Source organism: Cavia porcellus, unplaced genomic scaffold (assembly GCF_034190915.1).
Source record: "Cavia porcellus strain 051 isolate PalLab524CR breed Dunkin Hartley unplaced genomic scaffold, mCavPor4.1 scaffold_17, whole genome shotgun sequence".
Classification (NCBI taxonomy): Eukaryota; Metazoa; Chordata; class Mammalia; order Rodentia; family Caviidae; genus Cavia; species Cavia porcellus.
Window position 1 is genome coordinate 65078955 of NW_026947500.1, and position 16289 is coordinate 65095243.

A 16289-nucleotide genomic window follows, 5' to 3' on the forward strand; every position below is an offset into this window, starting at 1 on the left:
AAGGCGCGATCCCACCTCTGGGGCGCAGTCCGGGCGCTGTCCCTACACAAGCTCTGCGCTGGGGCCGCCCGCCGCGCAGTGAGGTGCAAGAGGTGCTAGCATCCTGACCTCTCCATCTCCATCTCCCCGCTGGCCCCGGCAACCAAAGCCTTCCTAGACGGTGCTGCCGATGGTCACAGCCGTGAGCCTAGTCTCCCCCAACGGAAGACGTTCAAGCAGGAGCCCCAGGCAGGAGGTGCAGAGTGGGGACTGCTGTGAGCTGCTCCCTGTGGAACTGCGCCAGCCACATGGCCTGGTTGCCCTCCCATGAGGGGCTGGAGAGCTTGAGGCTTTGGCGGCTGACTTGCTGGGCACCACTGACTCTGTCGGGGGCTACAGGGGCGGCGCAGGGAAAGCTAATAAAAGTGCGGCTGCTCCCTCCCCGCGGGTCAAGGTCACAGCCCAGTCTCCAGAATGGCGTCTGCGCAGCTGGCTGCGTAACTCCTTGAAGGTTCTTCCCCAGCGCTGGGCCAGAACACAGCTGTGCAGCCCAGGCCAGCAAGAGAAGGACCAGCCACGCGGAGGGACCCGAAAGAGGCCAGCCCGGGGCACGCGGTGAGGGCCACACGGTGCTGAAGCCTGGGACAAAAACAGACAGGCATCTAGAGGAAGTGCTTTTTATTTTTAGACACACCAACGCCTTTAAAATAAAAACACTTTGCTGTACAGACCAGTTGCACCAGCATCCGAGTAGCAGAGATGTGCAGAGGTGTGTGTGTGGGGCATATGGAGGGAGGGTGCTTGGGCTGTCCGGTGCTTCCCTTGCCCCAAAGCGCTCCATGGCCTCGAGAGCAGTAGTCCTGTCCCAGCAGGTGCCTCCTGTATACCAGCATCTCACCAGGGCAGCCACGGTCCCTTGGTGTCCCTGGAACAATTTTCTAGGGGCCACTGGACTGGAGAGACCTGCAGCTCCTCCTGGGAGAGCATAGAGAGCGTATCTGAATCCTCCTCTCCCAACCCGATGCCACTGGACACGGGGATCCAGCATGTCACCTTCAGGTGTTCCTCAAGGGACAGGAAGTGGGATCTCGCTAGGCAGCATCCAGGAGCGCCTCAAGGCAGGCAGAAGGCAGGAGGAACGCTGGGTCCAAGGCCCAGGGACCTGCTGCTTAGTGGCACAGAGGTAACTTTGTGGGCTGGGCTGGAGAGACCTAGGCCTGCTTACTCCCTGGGGCCGCATTTGACAGGCCCAAAGCAGCTGGTGGCCCTGAAGTCTTAGAGATGCCCCGCATGGCTCTGGGAGGCCCATCGGCTCTGTTAGATGCAGTCCATGGAGTTCTCAGGCAGTAGGCTGGGGACACAGCCCGGGAGGGCCAGGCCTTTTACCGGCGTGTAGCTAAGTGAGAGGTCGCAGCCCAGCACAGGGTCCTGGTTCTCGATGGCCTCCAGCCTGTCCTCCTGGCTGTCCCAGTTGATGTGGAAGCGGGTCACTCGGGGGTTCGAGGCAAGGATGTTCCGCTGGAGCTGGGGAGGGAGAGCAAGGTCGGCCATTGCTGCTGTGCCCTGTCAGCACCTCCACAGGACTGGTGTGCACCAGGAGCAGGGCCAGCTGGTCCGAATTCCCTGGGCGCCTGTGTTCCCATACCCCACCCACCCCTGCACAGGAATCAGTCCAGGGCGGGAATGCACTTGGGGCGGGCAGCCCACCTGGGAGAAGTCAGGCTTTGGGGGTGGGTTCTCCCGGAGCTCGAGGCTAGGGTACTCGTTGTTGACGTAGTAGCCCACACGGATGAACTCCTGTCCGTGGTAGGTGCACGTGATCAGGACCACGGTCACGCCTACGGCATCTGTCTCTGGGATGAGGCCTGGGTTGGGTGCGTCTGCCTGCAGGAGACATAGTGGGAGCCCTGGCCATTAGCAGTCAGTTGGGATTAAACAGAACCAATCATAACCACGTCTAACACACCATAAATGTGCACTGGGAGTGGGCGTGGTGGTGCATGCCTGTAATCGCAGCACCTGGGAGGCTGAGGCAGGAGGATCTACATATGAATTCAAGGCCAGCCTGAACTGCATAGTGAGACCCTGTCTCAACTAAAACCAAAACCAAAACCAAACAGGTAAACGTGACCACCCTGTACCAGAGGTACAGGGTGCCAAGGAAGAGCACAGTAGAGGGCAGACATTTGATGAGACACAGGCCGCTAATCTCAGCCACTCAGGAGGCTGAGGCAGGAGGACTACACATTTTGAAGCCAGCCTGGGCCACATAATGAAACCCTGTGTCAAGATGTAAAGGACTATAACTCGGCGCTCCTGGGGTTAGGGTCCCAGGAACAGGAAAAGAAAATGACTAGGCCCAGCATGGTTGAGCCTGCTCCTCCATATGCATGCTGGGGCATTTTAGGACTCAGTAGCCTCTGAGGATGTGTGTGGGCTTCAGCCGGGAGCAGTGGCCTCTGCTGGACCCATTACAAAGGCAGTTGCCCAGGGATGAGACATGGAGACCTTCAAAGTATGAACCAGCTGGGGAGGTGCAGGCCTTCAACCCTTCACACCAGGAAAACAAAACACAAAGGGTGGCCAGGCTGAGGGTATGTGCCTGTCATTCTAGAACTTGGGAGGCTGAGGCAGGAGGATCCTGAGTTTGAGGCCAGCCTGGGATACTCAGGGAGTTCAAGGCCAGTCTCAAAAACATAGCAAGACCCTGTCTCCAAAACCAAACCAAAGCAAAACAAAACAGGCAAACAAAAGATCCGCATGCATGATGTGAGAGTGCCTTACGGAGACACTGCATGCCACGGAACTTCTCACAGTGGGTCCCCGGCCAGGGCTGACTCAACGGGAGGCAGTATACAGTGCATGTTAAACGAGGCACCTGTGATTTAGACCTAACTGACCCCCAGTCGTCTCGTGGGTACAGAGGCAGGGCTCACTGAGGGCAGGAGGCCGGGGCACAGGCCCTATGCTCGTGGAAGACTGCAGCTGGGGGCACTGTTAGGGTAGCTCAGCCTGGACTGGAACGCACAGCAATCCTCCTGCCTCAGCCTCCGGAGGGCAGGGATTAGAGGTATGCACCACCATGCCTGGCTTTCAGCATGTCTTTGGAGGCTGCACCTCTGGGGCTCTTCTTGCCTGACCTGCCTGGAGCCAACAAGCCCTGGACCGACACCCTGCAACCCTGAGCCAGAAGCATCCCCTGAAATGGCGGGAATCGAGGGCTCTGTCCTGGTGGCAGGAGAGCCAAGTAACCCACCATCTTTAAGCAGAGACACACACAACAGCCTAGGGCTTGGGCAGGCATGAGGTGTCTCAGCAGGAGACCCAAGAGCGTGGCTCCTTGTCATGCTGGGACCAGGGTGCATGGAAGCTCCTGAGGACTGTGCTGAACTTTTTCTCTTCTTTTTTTGCAGCACTAGGGATGCAACAAAAGCTGCATGCCGGTGAGTCAAGCACTCGCCACTGAGTGATGACATTCCCATCCTGCTCTTTTTCGTTTTGGAACAGTCTTGCTACATAGCTCAGGCTGGCCTTAAACTCACTGTGTAGCCGAGCCTGGCCTTGGACTTGCAGCGATCCTCCTGCCTCAGCCTCCGGAGTGCTGGGATGACAGGAGAGGGGTGCTACCACTCTGGGCCTTCAACCTGAAGTTTTAAGCACTGAGCTATACTGGGTGATTTTGGGTAAAATGGGGGAATGTCTAGGCTGGGGACACAGCTCAGTGGAAGAACATTTCCCTAGCATATGGAGGACCCTGGGTTCCATCTACCATACCAGAGAATTAAAAAAAGAGGGAGGGACTGGGTGTAGTGGTACAAGCTTCTAATCCCCTAAGCCTGGAGGCTGAGGCAGGAGGACTGCAAGGCTCAGGCCAGCCTGGGCTATACAGTGAGCCCCTGCCTCAAACAGACCAGGCCCCCACTCCTACCTCCACCCCGAGTCTCACCTGAAACACAAACATGTGTCTTCCTGCGGGCACAGGGCCGACCAGCACTGAGTCCAGGACCTGATCGTACTCCTCACTCTCGGCGGAGCCCACATAAATGATCTTCCACTCCAGGTCTGTGGGGACAGCGTGGGGAGGTCATGGCCATGAAAATCCCCAATGCCACAAAATGGGGGCGGGGCCTTCTGCATTAGTCCCTGAGCCAGGTACGGGCGTAGGTCCCCACTGGGGGTAGACAGCTCTCTCCAGGGCCTGGCCCCTTGCGGCTGGCTTCTGGGGACTTGGGCCTCTTGGAGGTAGGGTGGGCACCCTAAGGCACAGGCTGAATCGAGGCTCACATGACCTAGGCAGGGCAAAGTCAGGGGTGGGGGAGCTGGGCCACTTGAGCCCACCCACTGGGTGCCTATGGAGGGGGGGAGTCTCGTTTTCTTTCACACACAGGGCTGGGTGCCACGAAGCCCAGCGGATCCCTCGACAACGAGGGCAGGGCAGGGCAGCAGATTCCGATCCAGCAGGATAGCCAGCTGGTCCCCGGGTCACCCAGACCCGGCACAAGTCATATGCCTGGCGCCGGACATGTGGCCACCGCGCACACCTAACTCAGCCTCCCCTGCGGGAAGGTGGCCAGCAGGGGCATGTGGAAAGGGCCGGCGGAAGGGCTCGCAGGGACCCTCCCATCAATTCCGGACACTGCTGCCGCTGGCCAAGTGTATCAGGGGCAAGGTCACGCTGGTACACGGCACTTGGCAGGAGCCCGGGGACTTATTTTAGGTTCTCTGAAATTACACAACCCCAGCAGCAGCTGGGCAAGTTTCACAAGCTGTGATTTTCACAGGAAGTGAACTCTCGGAAGCCGCTCTGGCCCTGGGTCCAGCATTGGGAGGGCACGGATCTGGGCCAGGACAGCAGAGGGCTGTCACCTGAGCACCAAACCCTTCCTCGTGTGACTTCCGGCCCCTCTGCCAGGTCACCCAGACCCCTGACTCGGGGACACTCAGTCTGTGGGATGTGGGTGGCCATTTGGTTCAGTAGAACCCCTAGAATCATAGATTTACTTGTTAAATGCAGTGACACAGTGGGGCGGGGTGGTGCACGCCTGGAATCCCAGCACTCGGGAGGCTGAGGCAGGAGGGCACCATGAGTTGGAGGCCAGCCTGGGCCACACAGTGAGACCCGGTCTCAGGAAACCAAAATGCCAACCACCAAGACACAAACAACCCAACCAAAATCATGTTGGCAAAACTGGACAAAGACCGTGTGGATACTGATGAAACAGAGGATTTACTGTGGGCACCAGAGGAAAATGGGGTGCTACAGAATGGGCTGGACAGAGACGAGAACTGAGGGACACAGACACTTTCCTACTCCGGGGTTAGAGGTACTGACGGACCAGGCGGGGGTGACAGAAGGGGACTGAGACTGCCATGGTGGCTGAAGTGGCAGCCGGAGCCACAGTTTCATTTCCAGTCCGCCAGGCACTGGGATGGAGCTCAGCGTCACACATGCCAGGCAGCGCTCTGCCGTCCCGCTGCTGCTTGCGGCCCCGAGGCATTTCCTTGGAATCTATTTAACTCCTGCACGGCTTCACCCAGCCTGGAGGGAAGATGTTAGTGGGAGCCCACGCCCGGAACCCCAGCTCCTGGGGTGGCCGAGGCAGGGGGGCTGCAGGCCAGCCTGGGGCACCCCGGCAAGGCCTCTCCTCAAGGCTGGCCGGGGACACCCCTCAGGGCAGAGCACTGCCCCGGCATGCGTGAGGCCTGGGGTGACTCTCAAGGCTGCAAAAAACAAAAACAAAAACAAATGTTTGTGTGGAACACATGTGGACTTTGTGGTCACTCCCTAGGCAATACCCAGAGAGCCACGATTTTCAGTGTTTTGTACACGGTGTTAAGCACCCATGTCGCAGGCAGGTGGTGTAGTTACACAGAGGGTGCCAGGCACAGCTCTGTGCAGATTCTGGGACCAGAGAGGTCCCAGAGACCCTTCCAGGAGGACTGTACGGTCCCTCCCAGGACCGGGTCTGGGACATCCATCACCCACACAGCACAAACTGGCCTCCACCAGACACAGAGCACAACCACACCCGGGACCGTTTACCGGCCTTCTGGACAGTGCCAAGGTAACCTATTACATTTTGTCTTGAAGCCCAGTGGTTAAGTACAAAATGCACCTCCACTATGCCTCTGAGCTCCACCCCTCAGCCTGCGTGCTTTTTCTTTGTTCCCTTCTTTGGCTGAGACTGGGTCTCATTATGTAATCCAGGCTGGCCTCAATTCCCAGTGAACCTCCTGCCTCAGCCTCCCAAATGCAGCAATTACAGGTGTGTCCCACCACACCTGGCTCACTTGCTGCATTTACTCATCACCACACAGACAAGCCTGGCCCTTGATGCGGGACATTAGCTCTATGTCAGAACCAGTGGCTTCTCTGACTTCCTGGGCTTGGGTCCTTGTTTCTCAGCTCAATGGGGGTGAGGCGGGATGTCACCTACTGTGTTAAGTGCAGACCAGCTGTTTCCAGATGCCAAGAGGAGGGCACCTGGGGGCTTAGGGCCCTTGGGAGCTGGGGTTTCGTCAGATCGTCAATCCGTAGTGCAAGAGGGAGGCAGAAAGCCCACTGGGAGGTACAGCAGGGAGGGCCCAGGACGAATCAAGGTCTGGAACTTTCCCTGCAGGCTCCTGAGGCAGAGTGTGGTTAGGAATGGCACCCAATTCTGCCTCTTGATGGTGATGACTTTTTCTGAGCTACTGAGTTAAATCTAGGGCCTTCGAGCTGAGCTGCATCTGCGGCACCAGGGGCCTGCTGAGTTGCCTAGGCAGGACTTGAACTTGTGACCCCGTCCAAGTGCTGGGAGTCCCTGTGTGCACCACCAGGCCAGGTGCTGGTGTCTTCATGTGTCAAGAAATTCTATGCAAGCTCCACCTCTAACATAGAAAACACTCGGCTGGGAGTGTAACCCAGCAGTAGTAGCTGTGGCCCTGGGTTTGAGTCCCAACACCAGAAAAGAAAAATAAAACCTGAAGTGTGCTTTTTTTTTTCCCCCAAGATGACAGCAAAGATAAAAACCTGACTGCAGAACTCAAGAGAAAAACTGTAGAGCCAAAACAGTTGTATACTGGCAGGTGGGACTGGGTGAAATCACTCTCTACTAAAAAAAAAAAAAAAAGTCTGAAGCTCGATTGGAGTCTTTCTGCTCTGATTCTATAAATAAGGAATAAAAGCAGTTGGTTATGACCATGCAACCATTGTTAAAAGCAAAGAGCACCAACAGGCTGCCTGCAACCTGATCTCTTGCCATCTGGGAACTGTGAATCCCGGAACCTATTAGCTCCTTACATCTCAGCTTGGCTTTTAAATTAAATCTTATTCCGCGGTGTCACTGGACACTTTATATATTTATTTACACCCTGCCTTGTTCCAGGGAGGATTTAACGCTGCTTATTCTAGAGTTAGTCACAAGTAGCTTTCTTAATTTAAAAAGGACCAGGGAACCTGGGGAGTGGCTGCCCGACAGCCACTCCTCAGGCCCAGGGCCCCACTAACCCAGGCTGCAAGCTTTGGCTACCGCTCCTGTGCCACTGTAAGGCGCTGTTTAGCTCATCCCAGCGTCCAGACTCCCACCTCCTCGGCTGCTACCGCTTGCCTTTTGGCCACTAATCCACAGTCGGTCTACAGGCCTGGCCTTCAGGCCTGGCCTCCGAGTGGAGCCCAAGTTTCCCTGGTGACCTCGGATTTTAGAAGTGCGAAGACTTTTCTTTGAAGGCCTTTTGTTGCTGTGACTCCTGTCCTGTCCCTGAGATAACAGCAGAGCCTACTCCATGCGGGTGATCAAGGTCCTCTGGGAAAGTACTTTGGGAAAATTGGCATAGCAGGCCTCAACCTCCCAGCGGCAATCTAAAGCTAGGTCGTGACACAGGTCTGCCCACCCCGTCCGCTCCCCAGGTCAGATCACCCCAGCAAAGCCAGGGAAGCCTGCGTGCAAGCAGGTGAGCTGGCTGGAAGAACTTCAGGAAGTCCGCCTGCCTCTGCCATCCCTCAGACCTAAGTGGAGGAGGTGGGGAACTAACCGGAAGTGGGGGACAAGTCACTCTCCCGGACTGGCGCTGGAAGCCCTGCCATCCTTCCTCTGGGTAGGGGCTCAGGAGGGGGAGGGGTGGGGCAGAAAGGGAGCCTGCTTCGGGATGCTCGGGATGCTCGCTGGGGCAGAGCGCGACAGTGGTTCCAGGGGACAGAGTTGGAGCTGCGTTAGGGATTAGGAGAGTAGCGAGGGGGTGGCTGGGGGTCACACCGAGAGACAGGGCCAATGCCACGGAAGAGAGGTTTTCACAGGGAAAACGAGGTCATCGTCACAGCACAGGTTGCCCGGGGGAGAAAGCGGGGGCGGGAGGCTGGGACGGCCAAGGGTCTCCCCGGCAAAAGGAGGTGAGCACTTTTCTCCGGGGGAAGTGGGTGTCTGGGCCGAGCAGATCACGCTGCGGCGGCTCCGGGGAGGTGAATGACTGCACTTGGGGCGGCCCCCAGCGAGGGTCGCGCGGACCCACGGAAGCGGAGAGAGAGTACGTCCTGAGAGATCGGTTGGCCATTGGGACGCTCTCCACGGAGAGACGTCTCCGTACGGGCCCAGCTCACCGTCCGCCAGGGCCTCGCTGCACTCGAAGCTGATCTCGAACCGGAAGGGGCTGTGGAAAGGACTCGGGTTCTCCAGCACCGCCACGTTCAGCACCGACACCTTGGCCATCGCCTCGCCTGGCCGCGGCTGCAGCTGCGGCGGGGACCACGTCTGGGCCCGGTGACGGCGGGGGTGGGGAAGGAGCGAGCACAGCGTCACAGAACGGACGACAACACAAGCGCCACCACTGCCTTTCGCCGCCGACTGAAGTGCGCACCTCGTCCGCGCGCGCCGCCTTCAAATAGTCGGTCCCAACCCTCCGTCCAATCGCCGCCAACGCTCCCCGAGCGCGCCCAGACTCTGCGGACCAATTAGAGAAGCTCCCTCTTTACGCCGTGCGAGGGAGGCGGAACCATCCCTAGGCACTTAGAGTGTCCGTCGGGAACCAATCCCTAGCGGCTCCGATTCGGATATGCAGGGTGCTGGTGGGCGGAGTCAAAGCTTGGAGAGTCTGTTAGCCAATCCTAAGGGTTCTCGCACCGGTGTGGCCCGCCTCTAGTCCCGCCCCCTCAGAAGGTGCTTCCTGCGGACGGCAGCTCCGGTAACTGCCGAACGGTGGCGCACAGTGCTCGCTGAAGAGCCAGGAAAGGCGGTTCCACGCGCCCACGATGATTGGCAGAGGCATTGGGGCGGGGATAAAATGGGTTCCTGCAAGGTGACTGGTTATCGCCGGTGAGGAGCGGAAATTGTGCGCCAGCGCGGTGGGCGTGAGGAGGAAGTGAGGACGCTGGTGGCCTGGGCGCTGGGCGCTGGGCGGCTGGTGCGTGGCCCTGGCAACAACTTCGCCGCGTCAGCGAAGCGGGCGACCCGCGAGCGCGTTGTGAACGTTGTGAACGTTTGCCTGCCAGCTGAGGGGAGACGGAGCGGCGACGCTGGTTCGAATCCTGCCGCGGTTCCCACTGGGGACATCGCGAGGTTTCACGTTGGTCGCCGTGGCGGTGGGAGTTGGGGCCGGAGGAACGAGGTTCGAGTCCCGGCCCTGCAGCGGAGGCTGGAAAGCGCCCAGTGGAAAGTACACAGAGCCACACACCTGGCTTGACAGTTGTTGGTAATCACATTGGGTTATTTTGTTGTTGTTCTTTTGTTTTTGGGTTTCCTTATGTAGTCCAGAACTCCCAGCGATTCTCCTGCCTCAGCCTCCCGAGGGTGTGATGCGCCAGCACACCTAGTTCTACTGAAACCGTTTTTTTTTTTTTTTTTTTTTTTTTGTCTTTTTCATTTTTATCAATACCAGGGATCGAACTCACGACCGCCTGCTTGCAAGGCAGGCGCTTATGCCGCTGAGCTAAATCCCCAGCCCCTGAAACCGTTTTTTCTTCTTTTTCCCCAGTGCTGTGGGTGGAACTCCGGGCCTCACTATGCTAGGCAGCACCTGCAAATCCCATTTCAAAGCAAGACAACCGGGTGGAATTGTTATTTGCGTTGCTGAGGATGGAACTGACACGTACTAGGCAAGTGGGAAAAAAAGCAGTAGTACCTGGCTGCACACCCCTGTCGTTGCAGCCTATTGGGAGGCAGAGGCAGAAGGACTGACAGCTGGAGTTGCCTGGGCAACTTAGTGAGGCCATTGAAACTCTGTCTCAAAAAATAAAAAGGGGTGAGGAGGTAATTCATTACAGAGGCGCCGAGTTCAGCCCTCAGCACAAAAACACAAAGCCTTCAAAATAAAACACCTGAGATACCGCACGTCTTTTTACACAGTGAGAAGGCTTCCAGATCTTGGGAACCTGTAATTGTGCATATGACTCTCCACTCTTTATATTTTTCAGCCAGGGTCTTGCAGGGTAGGGCAGACTGGCCTCGAAGTCACAGAGATCCTCCTGTCTCAGTCTCCCAGATGCTGAGGTCAAGGTGTGTGGCATCTGTACGCACCTCCCTGGGCGAGAATCTCCATTCACTGACTACAGTTGACCCGGCTTCCTAAAGTCTGCAGTTGAAAATACCGAATCGCTCACCTCAGCTATTGCTGGAATACTTTGGTGTCTTCCAGTTTGCAAGCTCAAATCGCATATGGCTTTTTCACAGTTTGAATTTGAGGTAGCTGTAATCCGAATCTACATTGCTCAGTGGCATTGAATTAGAAGCAAGTTAGATTGTAAAGTCCCATTTCAGTGTCGCACTGGCCTCCGTCATGATTACCTGTGACACGTGGCTGCTGGGCTGTGGGGTGGGAAAGGCAGGAAATATTTGGCCACAGCCAGGAATGAGGATTTTGCTTACAGTGGGGTCTAGCCCTGACCTCAGACCTGCCAAACCCACTTTACCGTTCAGATCTATCAGGTACCTCTGGGGCAAGGCCTCTGCCCAAACCTTCTTAGTGGTATGTCCAGCGCCTGTTGTCCCAGCATTCAGGAGGCTGAGGCAGGAGGACCTCTGAGTTAGAGGTCAGCCTGGACTCTGTAGTGAGACCATGTTTCAAATGAAGCACAAAAAAACTTCTTAGCAGCTCTCAGCAGGGCTGGTGCCTTGTCATTAGGTGTCTCAGTTCAAGGTCCCCTCCTCAGCCTTCCCCCAGTAGCCCCTAAATCCTGTACTGATCCCTGCCCTGCATCCATCACCTGGCCATCTCTGTGGCCTCAGTAGAGTTTAAGGCTTCACAGTGTCAGGCATTTTTTATTTTTTTGTATCCACTTCTCACATTAAGTATAAAAGGCTGTCTTTTGGCTGTTAAAAAAAATCTTTTGCAGCTATTTGACAGAAGGGAAATTCACATTTCTATTTGGTTTGATTCCTTGGCAGTCTTGGACATACTTGGAACTTTTTGTGATCAAGATAATCTCTAAATTATCTTCAAATGGAATTTGACTGTTATGAATATTAAATTTAATGCTGATTGAAATTGTCACAGTTAAAAAAATAAGGCTAGGGGCTGGGGATTTAGATCAGCGGCATAAGCGCCTGCCTTGCAAGCAGGCAGTCGTGAGTTCGATCCCTGGTACCGGTAAAAACGAAAAAGACAAAAAAAAAAAAAATAAGGCTGGTCCGAAGGTAGTGAGTTATCTCAATTGATTGTTCACAGTCAGTACAGATTGAACTCCTTGTTCTACTCTTTCCCCCCTTCTCACTACTGCACTTGACTAATCTTAAAAACAAATAAATAGATAAATAAATAAGAAATTGTCACAGTTTTTTAAATATTTATTTGTTTATTTTTTTGGAGAGCAAGGTCTGGCTGTGTAGTTGAGGCTCACCTTGAACTCGCTATGCAGCCCAGGCTAGCCTCTCACTTGTGGCAATCTTCCTGTCTCAGCATCCCAAGTGTTGGGATTACAGGCATGTGCCACCAACGCCCAGTGTTGTCATGGTATGCACACCTGCCATCCTGGCACTCAGGAGGCTGAGGCAAGAGGGTCTGGGTGGGGAGGGTTGGGGCCAATCTCAAACTACATAGTAATTTCAAGGCCAGGCTGGGCTACACACACCCTGTGTTTTGTTGTGTTTTTTTTTTTTTTTTTTTTTGGTACTGGGGATTGATCTCAAAACCTCGTGCTTGCCAGGCAGGTACATTGTCGCTGAGCTAAATTCTCCAGCCCTGTACACTGTGTCTTTATAAAACAAAACAAGCTAGGGATTTAGCGAAGCAGCAGTCTGTCTGGCAATCACAAGATCATGCCTGCTTGGCAAGCACAAGATCATGAGTTCGACTCCTGGTACAAAACAAAAAACAGCAAAACTAAAATCCTAGCACTAGGAAGGCTGAGGCAGAAGGATCTCTGCATTTGAGGCCAGCCTGAGCTACAGTAAGGACCATGGTACAACACCTACCTCCAAGAAAAAAGTATTCATTGTGACTTTGTGATTTTCCTGTGGCATTTTGGAAACCTCAGCCCTTCATCCCCAGCTGCAGCCCTTCATGCTTCCCTAAAAGTTTCTCCACCTAATCATTACACATGTGGTACCCTCCACAAGGCTGGCTGAAGTCTTGTAAACCGGGCCATGCCATGACTTTGCATAGAACCCTCGGGGAAGCTTGTCCTACGGTGGGGACTTCAGAGCTTTGCTGTGACTCGGAGGCCCTGCCTGGTGGTCTTGGCTCACCTCTCAGGCCTGGTCTCCTCCCACTGTCCCCACTTGGTCAGCACTTGAGAACCCCACAGCTGTTGTCCCCTCTGCCTGGAGTGACCCTCTTGCCTCCTGGCCCAGCTGACATGTCCCTCTCACAGAAGCCATCTCATGCGACCTTGTTTCTTTATTGATCTCTTGAGACAAGGTCTGGCTGTGTAATCCAGGCTGGGCCAAACTTTCGGTGATCCTCCTGCCTCAGCTTCCTGGGTCCTGGGATGACAGGTGTGTACTACCATGCCTGGCTAGCATTCTTGGTTTGGCTTTTTGAGATAAAGTTTCACTGTGCAGTTCAGGCTGGCCCTGAGCACACTTTTTAGCCCAGGCTGGTCTTGTACTCTTAAGCGATCCTCCTGCCTCATTCTCCCAAGTACTGGAATTATAGGCCTGAGCCACCAGGGGCCAGTTTATATTCTTGTTTTTTTTTTTTTTTTTTTTTTTTAATCCGTACCAGGGATCAAACTCACGACCACATGCTTGCAAGGCAGGTGTTTATGCTGCTGAGCTAAATCTCTGACCCCACTTTTTTTTTTTTGTACTGGAAATTGAACTCAATCTCATGCTTCCCAGGAAGGTGCTTGTGCCTTTGAGCAAAATCCTTGGCCAGTATTGCTTGTTTGTTTGATTTTTTGGTACCGGGAATTGAACTCAGGACCGTGCATTTGCCAGGCAGGGGCTGTGCCACTGAGCTACATCCCCGTCCCCCTTGTATTATCCTTGAGTAATACCTGAGGGGTGTGTGATGCAGTGAGTGCTGAGCCAGACATCAGAGAGCAGCTACAGGGCTTCCTCTGCCGCCATCTCGTGCCCCTTCCTCACCCCTTTTAGCACCTGTAACTCCAGCTCGGACGTTAGTGTTGGCTTTTCTGTGCATGCTGTACATCTCTCCTATGTGTGTGCTGTGGCTTGTATCTAGACATCCCATTCACTACCCATAGGACACTCTGGAGCTGGCTCGCCTAGAGTGTGTGAATACAGATGAAGAGTATGGTAACCGAATCAGCCCACTGGTTGGTTGAGTGTTGTTGTGGGTGTGGCTGGCACCAACCAATAGGCTTGTAGCCTGGGTGAGTTAAAAGGGACAGCCCCCCTTGGGGTCAACCCACAAGGGACTAAATCCTCCACAAACTATGAGCTAAAATAAACAATTCCTCCTTTACGGTGTAGGTGTCAGGTATTTTGTCCCAGCAATGAAATAGGCAACTAAGGTGCTGTTTTTTCAAATCATGCACGGCGTTGTCGGTCACGCTCTGCAGTTTTATGTAAGCGTCATTTGTACTGAGCACAGCAGGCCCAAGGCTGCACCTTAGAAGGGCCTGTGTTTACCCGGGGCTGGTATCGGGGTTCCAGATTTCAAGAGCATCCCTGCCCTCCTCTGCTAATGCCTCCCCCTAAATTGGTTGTTACACACCGTGCAGACCATGCAGTTTCTTTGGCTTATTTTATTATTTTTTTTTTTGCATTGTTACATTTCAGATACATGTAATGATAGCAGTCATCACAGAGAATTTATACCTGTACACGGTATATCTTTTTTTCTTTCCATTTCTTCCAACATCTCTTCCCTGCCTGTTTTTCATCTTTTCTTTCTATTCTTTTTTTTCTTGTTCCTTCTTTCCTTTCCCCTCTCCTCTCCCTAGACCTAGACTTCTCATTTGAATATTTTCTTCCCATTTCCCAATATCTGTTACACATTTTGGTCCTGATTTACACTGCCCATTTCCCACACCAGAGAATGCCGTTTTTACCTATGTGTCCAATTTATTTCACTGCAGTATGGTCTCAAGGTGCGTCCATTTACTTAGAAATGTCTCGTTTATTTTTTATGGCAGAGTAGTACTCCATTATATATATATATGACACACATCTTCCATATTCCTTCATATATATATATATATATATATATATATATATGACACATATCTTCCATATTCCTTCATTGGCTGATGGGCATTTGGACCATTGCCAAAGTCTTTGATCCATTTCAATTTTAGTTTAGTGCTGGTGAATGAGGTGGGTCTAGTTTTAATCTTTTGCCTGTGGAAATCCCGTTTTTTTAGCACCACTTAGTCAAGAGACTTTCGTCCAGCAAGGTGTTTGGATCCTTTGCCAAAGACAAAGTGGCTGTGTTTGGAGTCGTTTCTGCCTCTTCTAATCTGCTCCACTGATCTGGGGTCTGGATGGGTTTTCTCTGTTTGTTTTGCCAGCTCCATGCTGTTTTATCAGAGCAGTTTTGTAGTCAGTTTCAGGCCTCAGATTGGGATGCCCCTGCCTGGCCTTTGTTGCCCAGAGTTGCTTGTACTATTCTAGGTCTGTTCTGGTTCCAAATGAATTTTAGGATTGTTTTTTCTAATTGTGAGAATTTTAATTTGGGTCAGGGTTGTGTTAAGTCTATGTAACAGTTTTGGAAGTATAACCATTTTCACTATGTTGGTTCCGCCTACCCAAGAACAAGGAATATCTTTCCATTTTCTGATACTGTCTTTGATCTCTTTACTCAGGGTACTGTAGTTTTCCACATAAAGGCCTTTTGCTGCTTTTTTTTTTTTTTTTTTTTTCTTTTTTCTGGTACCGGGGATCAAACTCACGACTGCCGGCTTGCAAGAGGCAGGTGCTTATGCCGCTGAGCTAAATCCCCAGCCCAGGCCTTTTGCTGCTTTTGTTAGATTGATTCCTAGGTGTTTCATTTTTTTGAATGCTATGTGAAAGGTGGTGTTTCCCTGATTTCTCTCTCAGTGAGTCTGTTATTTCTGTGCAGGAATGCTATTGATTTTCGAATGTTCAATTTGGATCCAATTCCACTTCTGAATTTGGTTATTGAATGTAGGTTTTGGGGTCTTTTATATGGAGTATCATCTCATTCACAAATAATAATTTAACTTCTTCCTTTCCTATTCTTATTCCTTTTATTTCTTTCTCTTGTCTAATTGCTCTAGCTAATTTTTCCAGAACACTATTGAACAGGAGTCGTGAGAGTGGACAGCCTTGTCTTGTTCCTGATTTTATTTATTTATTTGTCTTTCTGAGCCAGGGTCGTCTTGTGCAGTCCAGGCTGGCCTTGAGCTCAGTTTGTAGCCCAGGCTGCTCTCAAACTTGCAATGATCCTCCTCCCTCAGCCTCCTGAGTGCTGGGATCACAGTCATGGGCCACTGCATCCTACTGGCCTCTTGACTGTGATACATTGTGGATTTTTTTTTTTATCATGGGCTAATGGAGTTCTATATGCCTCACTTATCTGTGCCAAATTATTTTTCTGTGCTCTGGAAGTTTTCTGCCATTACTTCTGTGGAGAGGTTTTTTAACGTCATTTGCAGTCTCCTGCTTTTTCCATTGACTCCATGCTTATCTTATGTTCTTCTTTTGTACATTGTCTAATAGCTGTTGATTTTTCCTTCTTTTTATGATCACTAACCGGAATCCTATCTTCTGTATCTGATACTCTGTCCTACATTGGCTCTTTCTGCTGTGTGTATTTTCAGTGAAATTTTTACTGGGTATCTCTGAATTTGTTTTTTGGATTCCATGTCTTTTCTATGTTAGGTGTTCAGGATCTCCATAGTACTCCTAAGCCTTTCTTTCTTTTTAAAATCTTTTTGAGACAGGGTCTTGCTCTGCAGTTCAGGTTGGCCTTGA

The 16289-nt window shown here is 52.7% G+C and overlaps 1 protein-coding gene and 1 long non-coding RNA gene across 2 annotated transcripts; one reads left to right on the forward strand and one right to left on the reverse strand.

The window, feature by feature from the left end:
• Positions 1–642: 642 nt before the first annotated feature.
• Asf1b (anti-silencing function 1B histone chaperone) lies at positions 643–8832 on the reverse strand. Its single transcript, XM_003461792.5, has 4 exons — positions 8555–8832; positions 3926–4041; positions 1687–1863; positions 643–1503 (listed from the first exon to the last, which is right to left on the reverse strand). Exons 1-4 carry the CDS (start codon positions 8661–8663, stop codon positions 1297–1299), a joined length of 609 nt encoding a protein of 202 aa, XP_003461840.1. The 5' UTR covers positions 8664–8832; the 3' UTR covers positions 643–1296.
• Positions 8833–8956: 124 nt separating this feature from the next.
• LOC134471021 (uncharacterized) lies at positions 8957–11711 on the forward strand. The gene is made up of 2 exons (XR_010040346.1): positions 8957–9642; positions 9925–11711. It is a non-coding gene; the product is annotated as an uncharacterized LOC134471021 (long non-coding RNA).
• The last annotated feature ends 4578 nt before the right edge of the window (positions 11712–16289 follow it).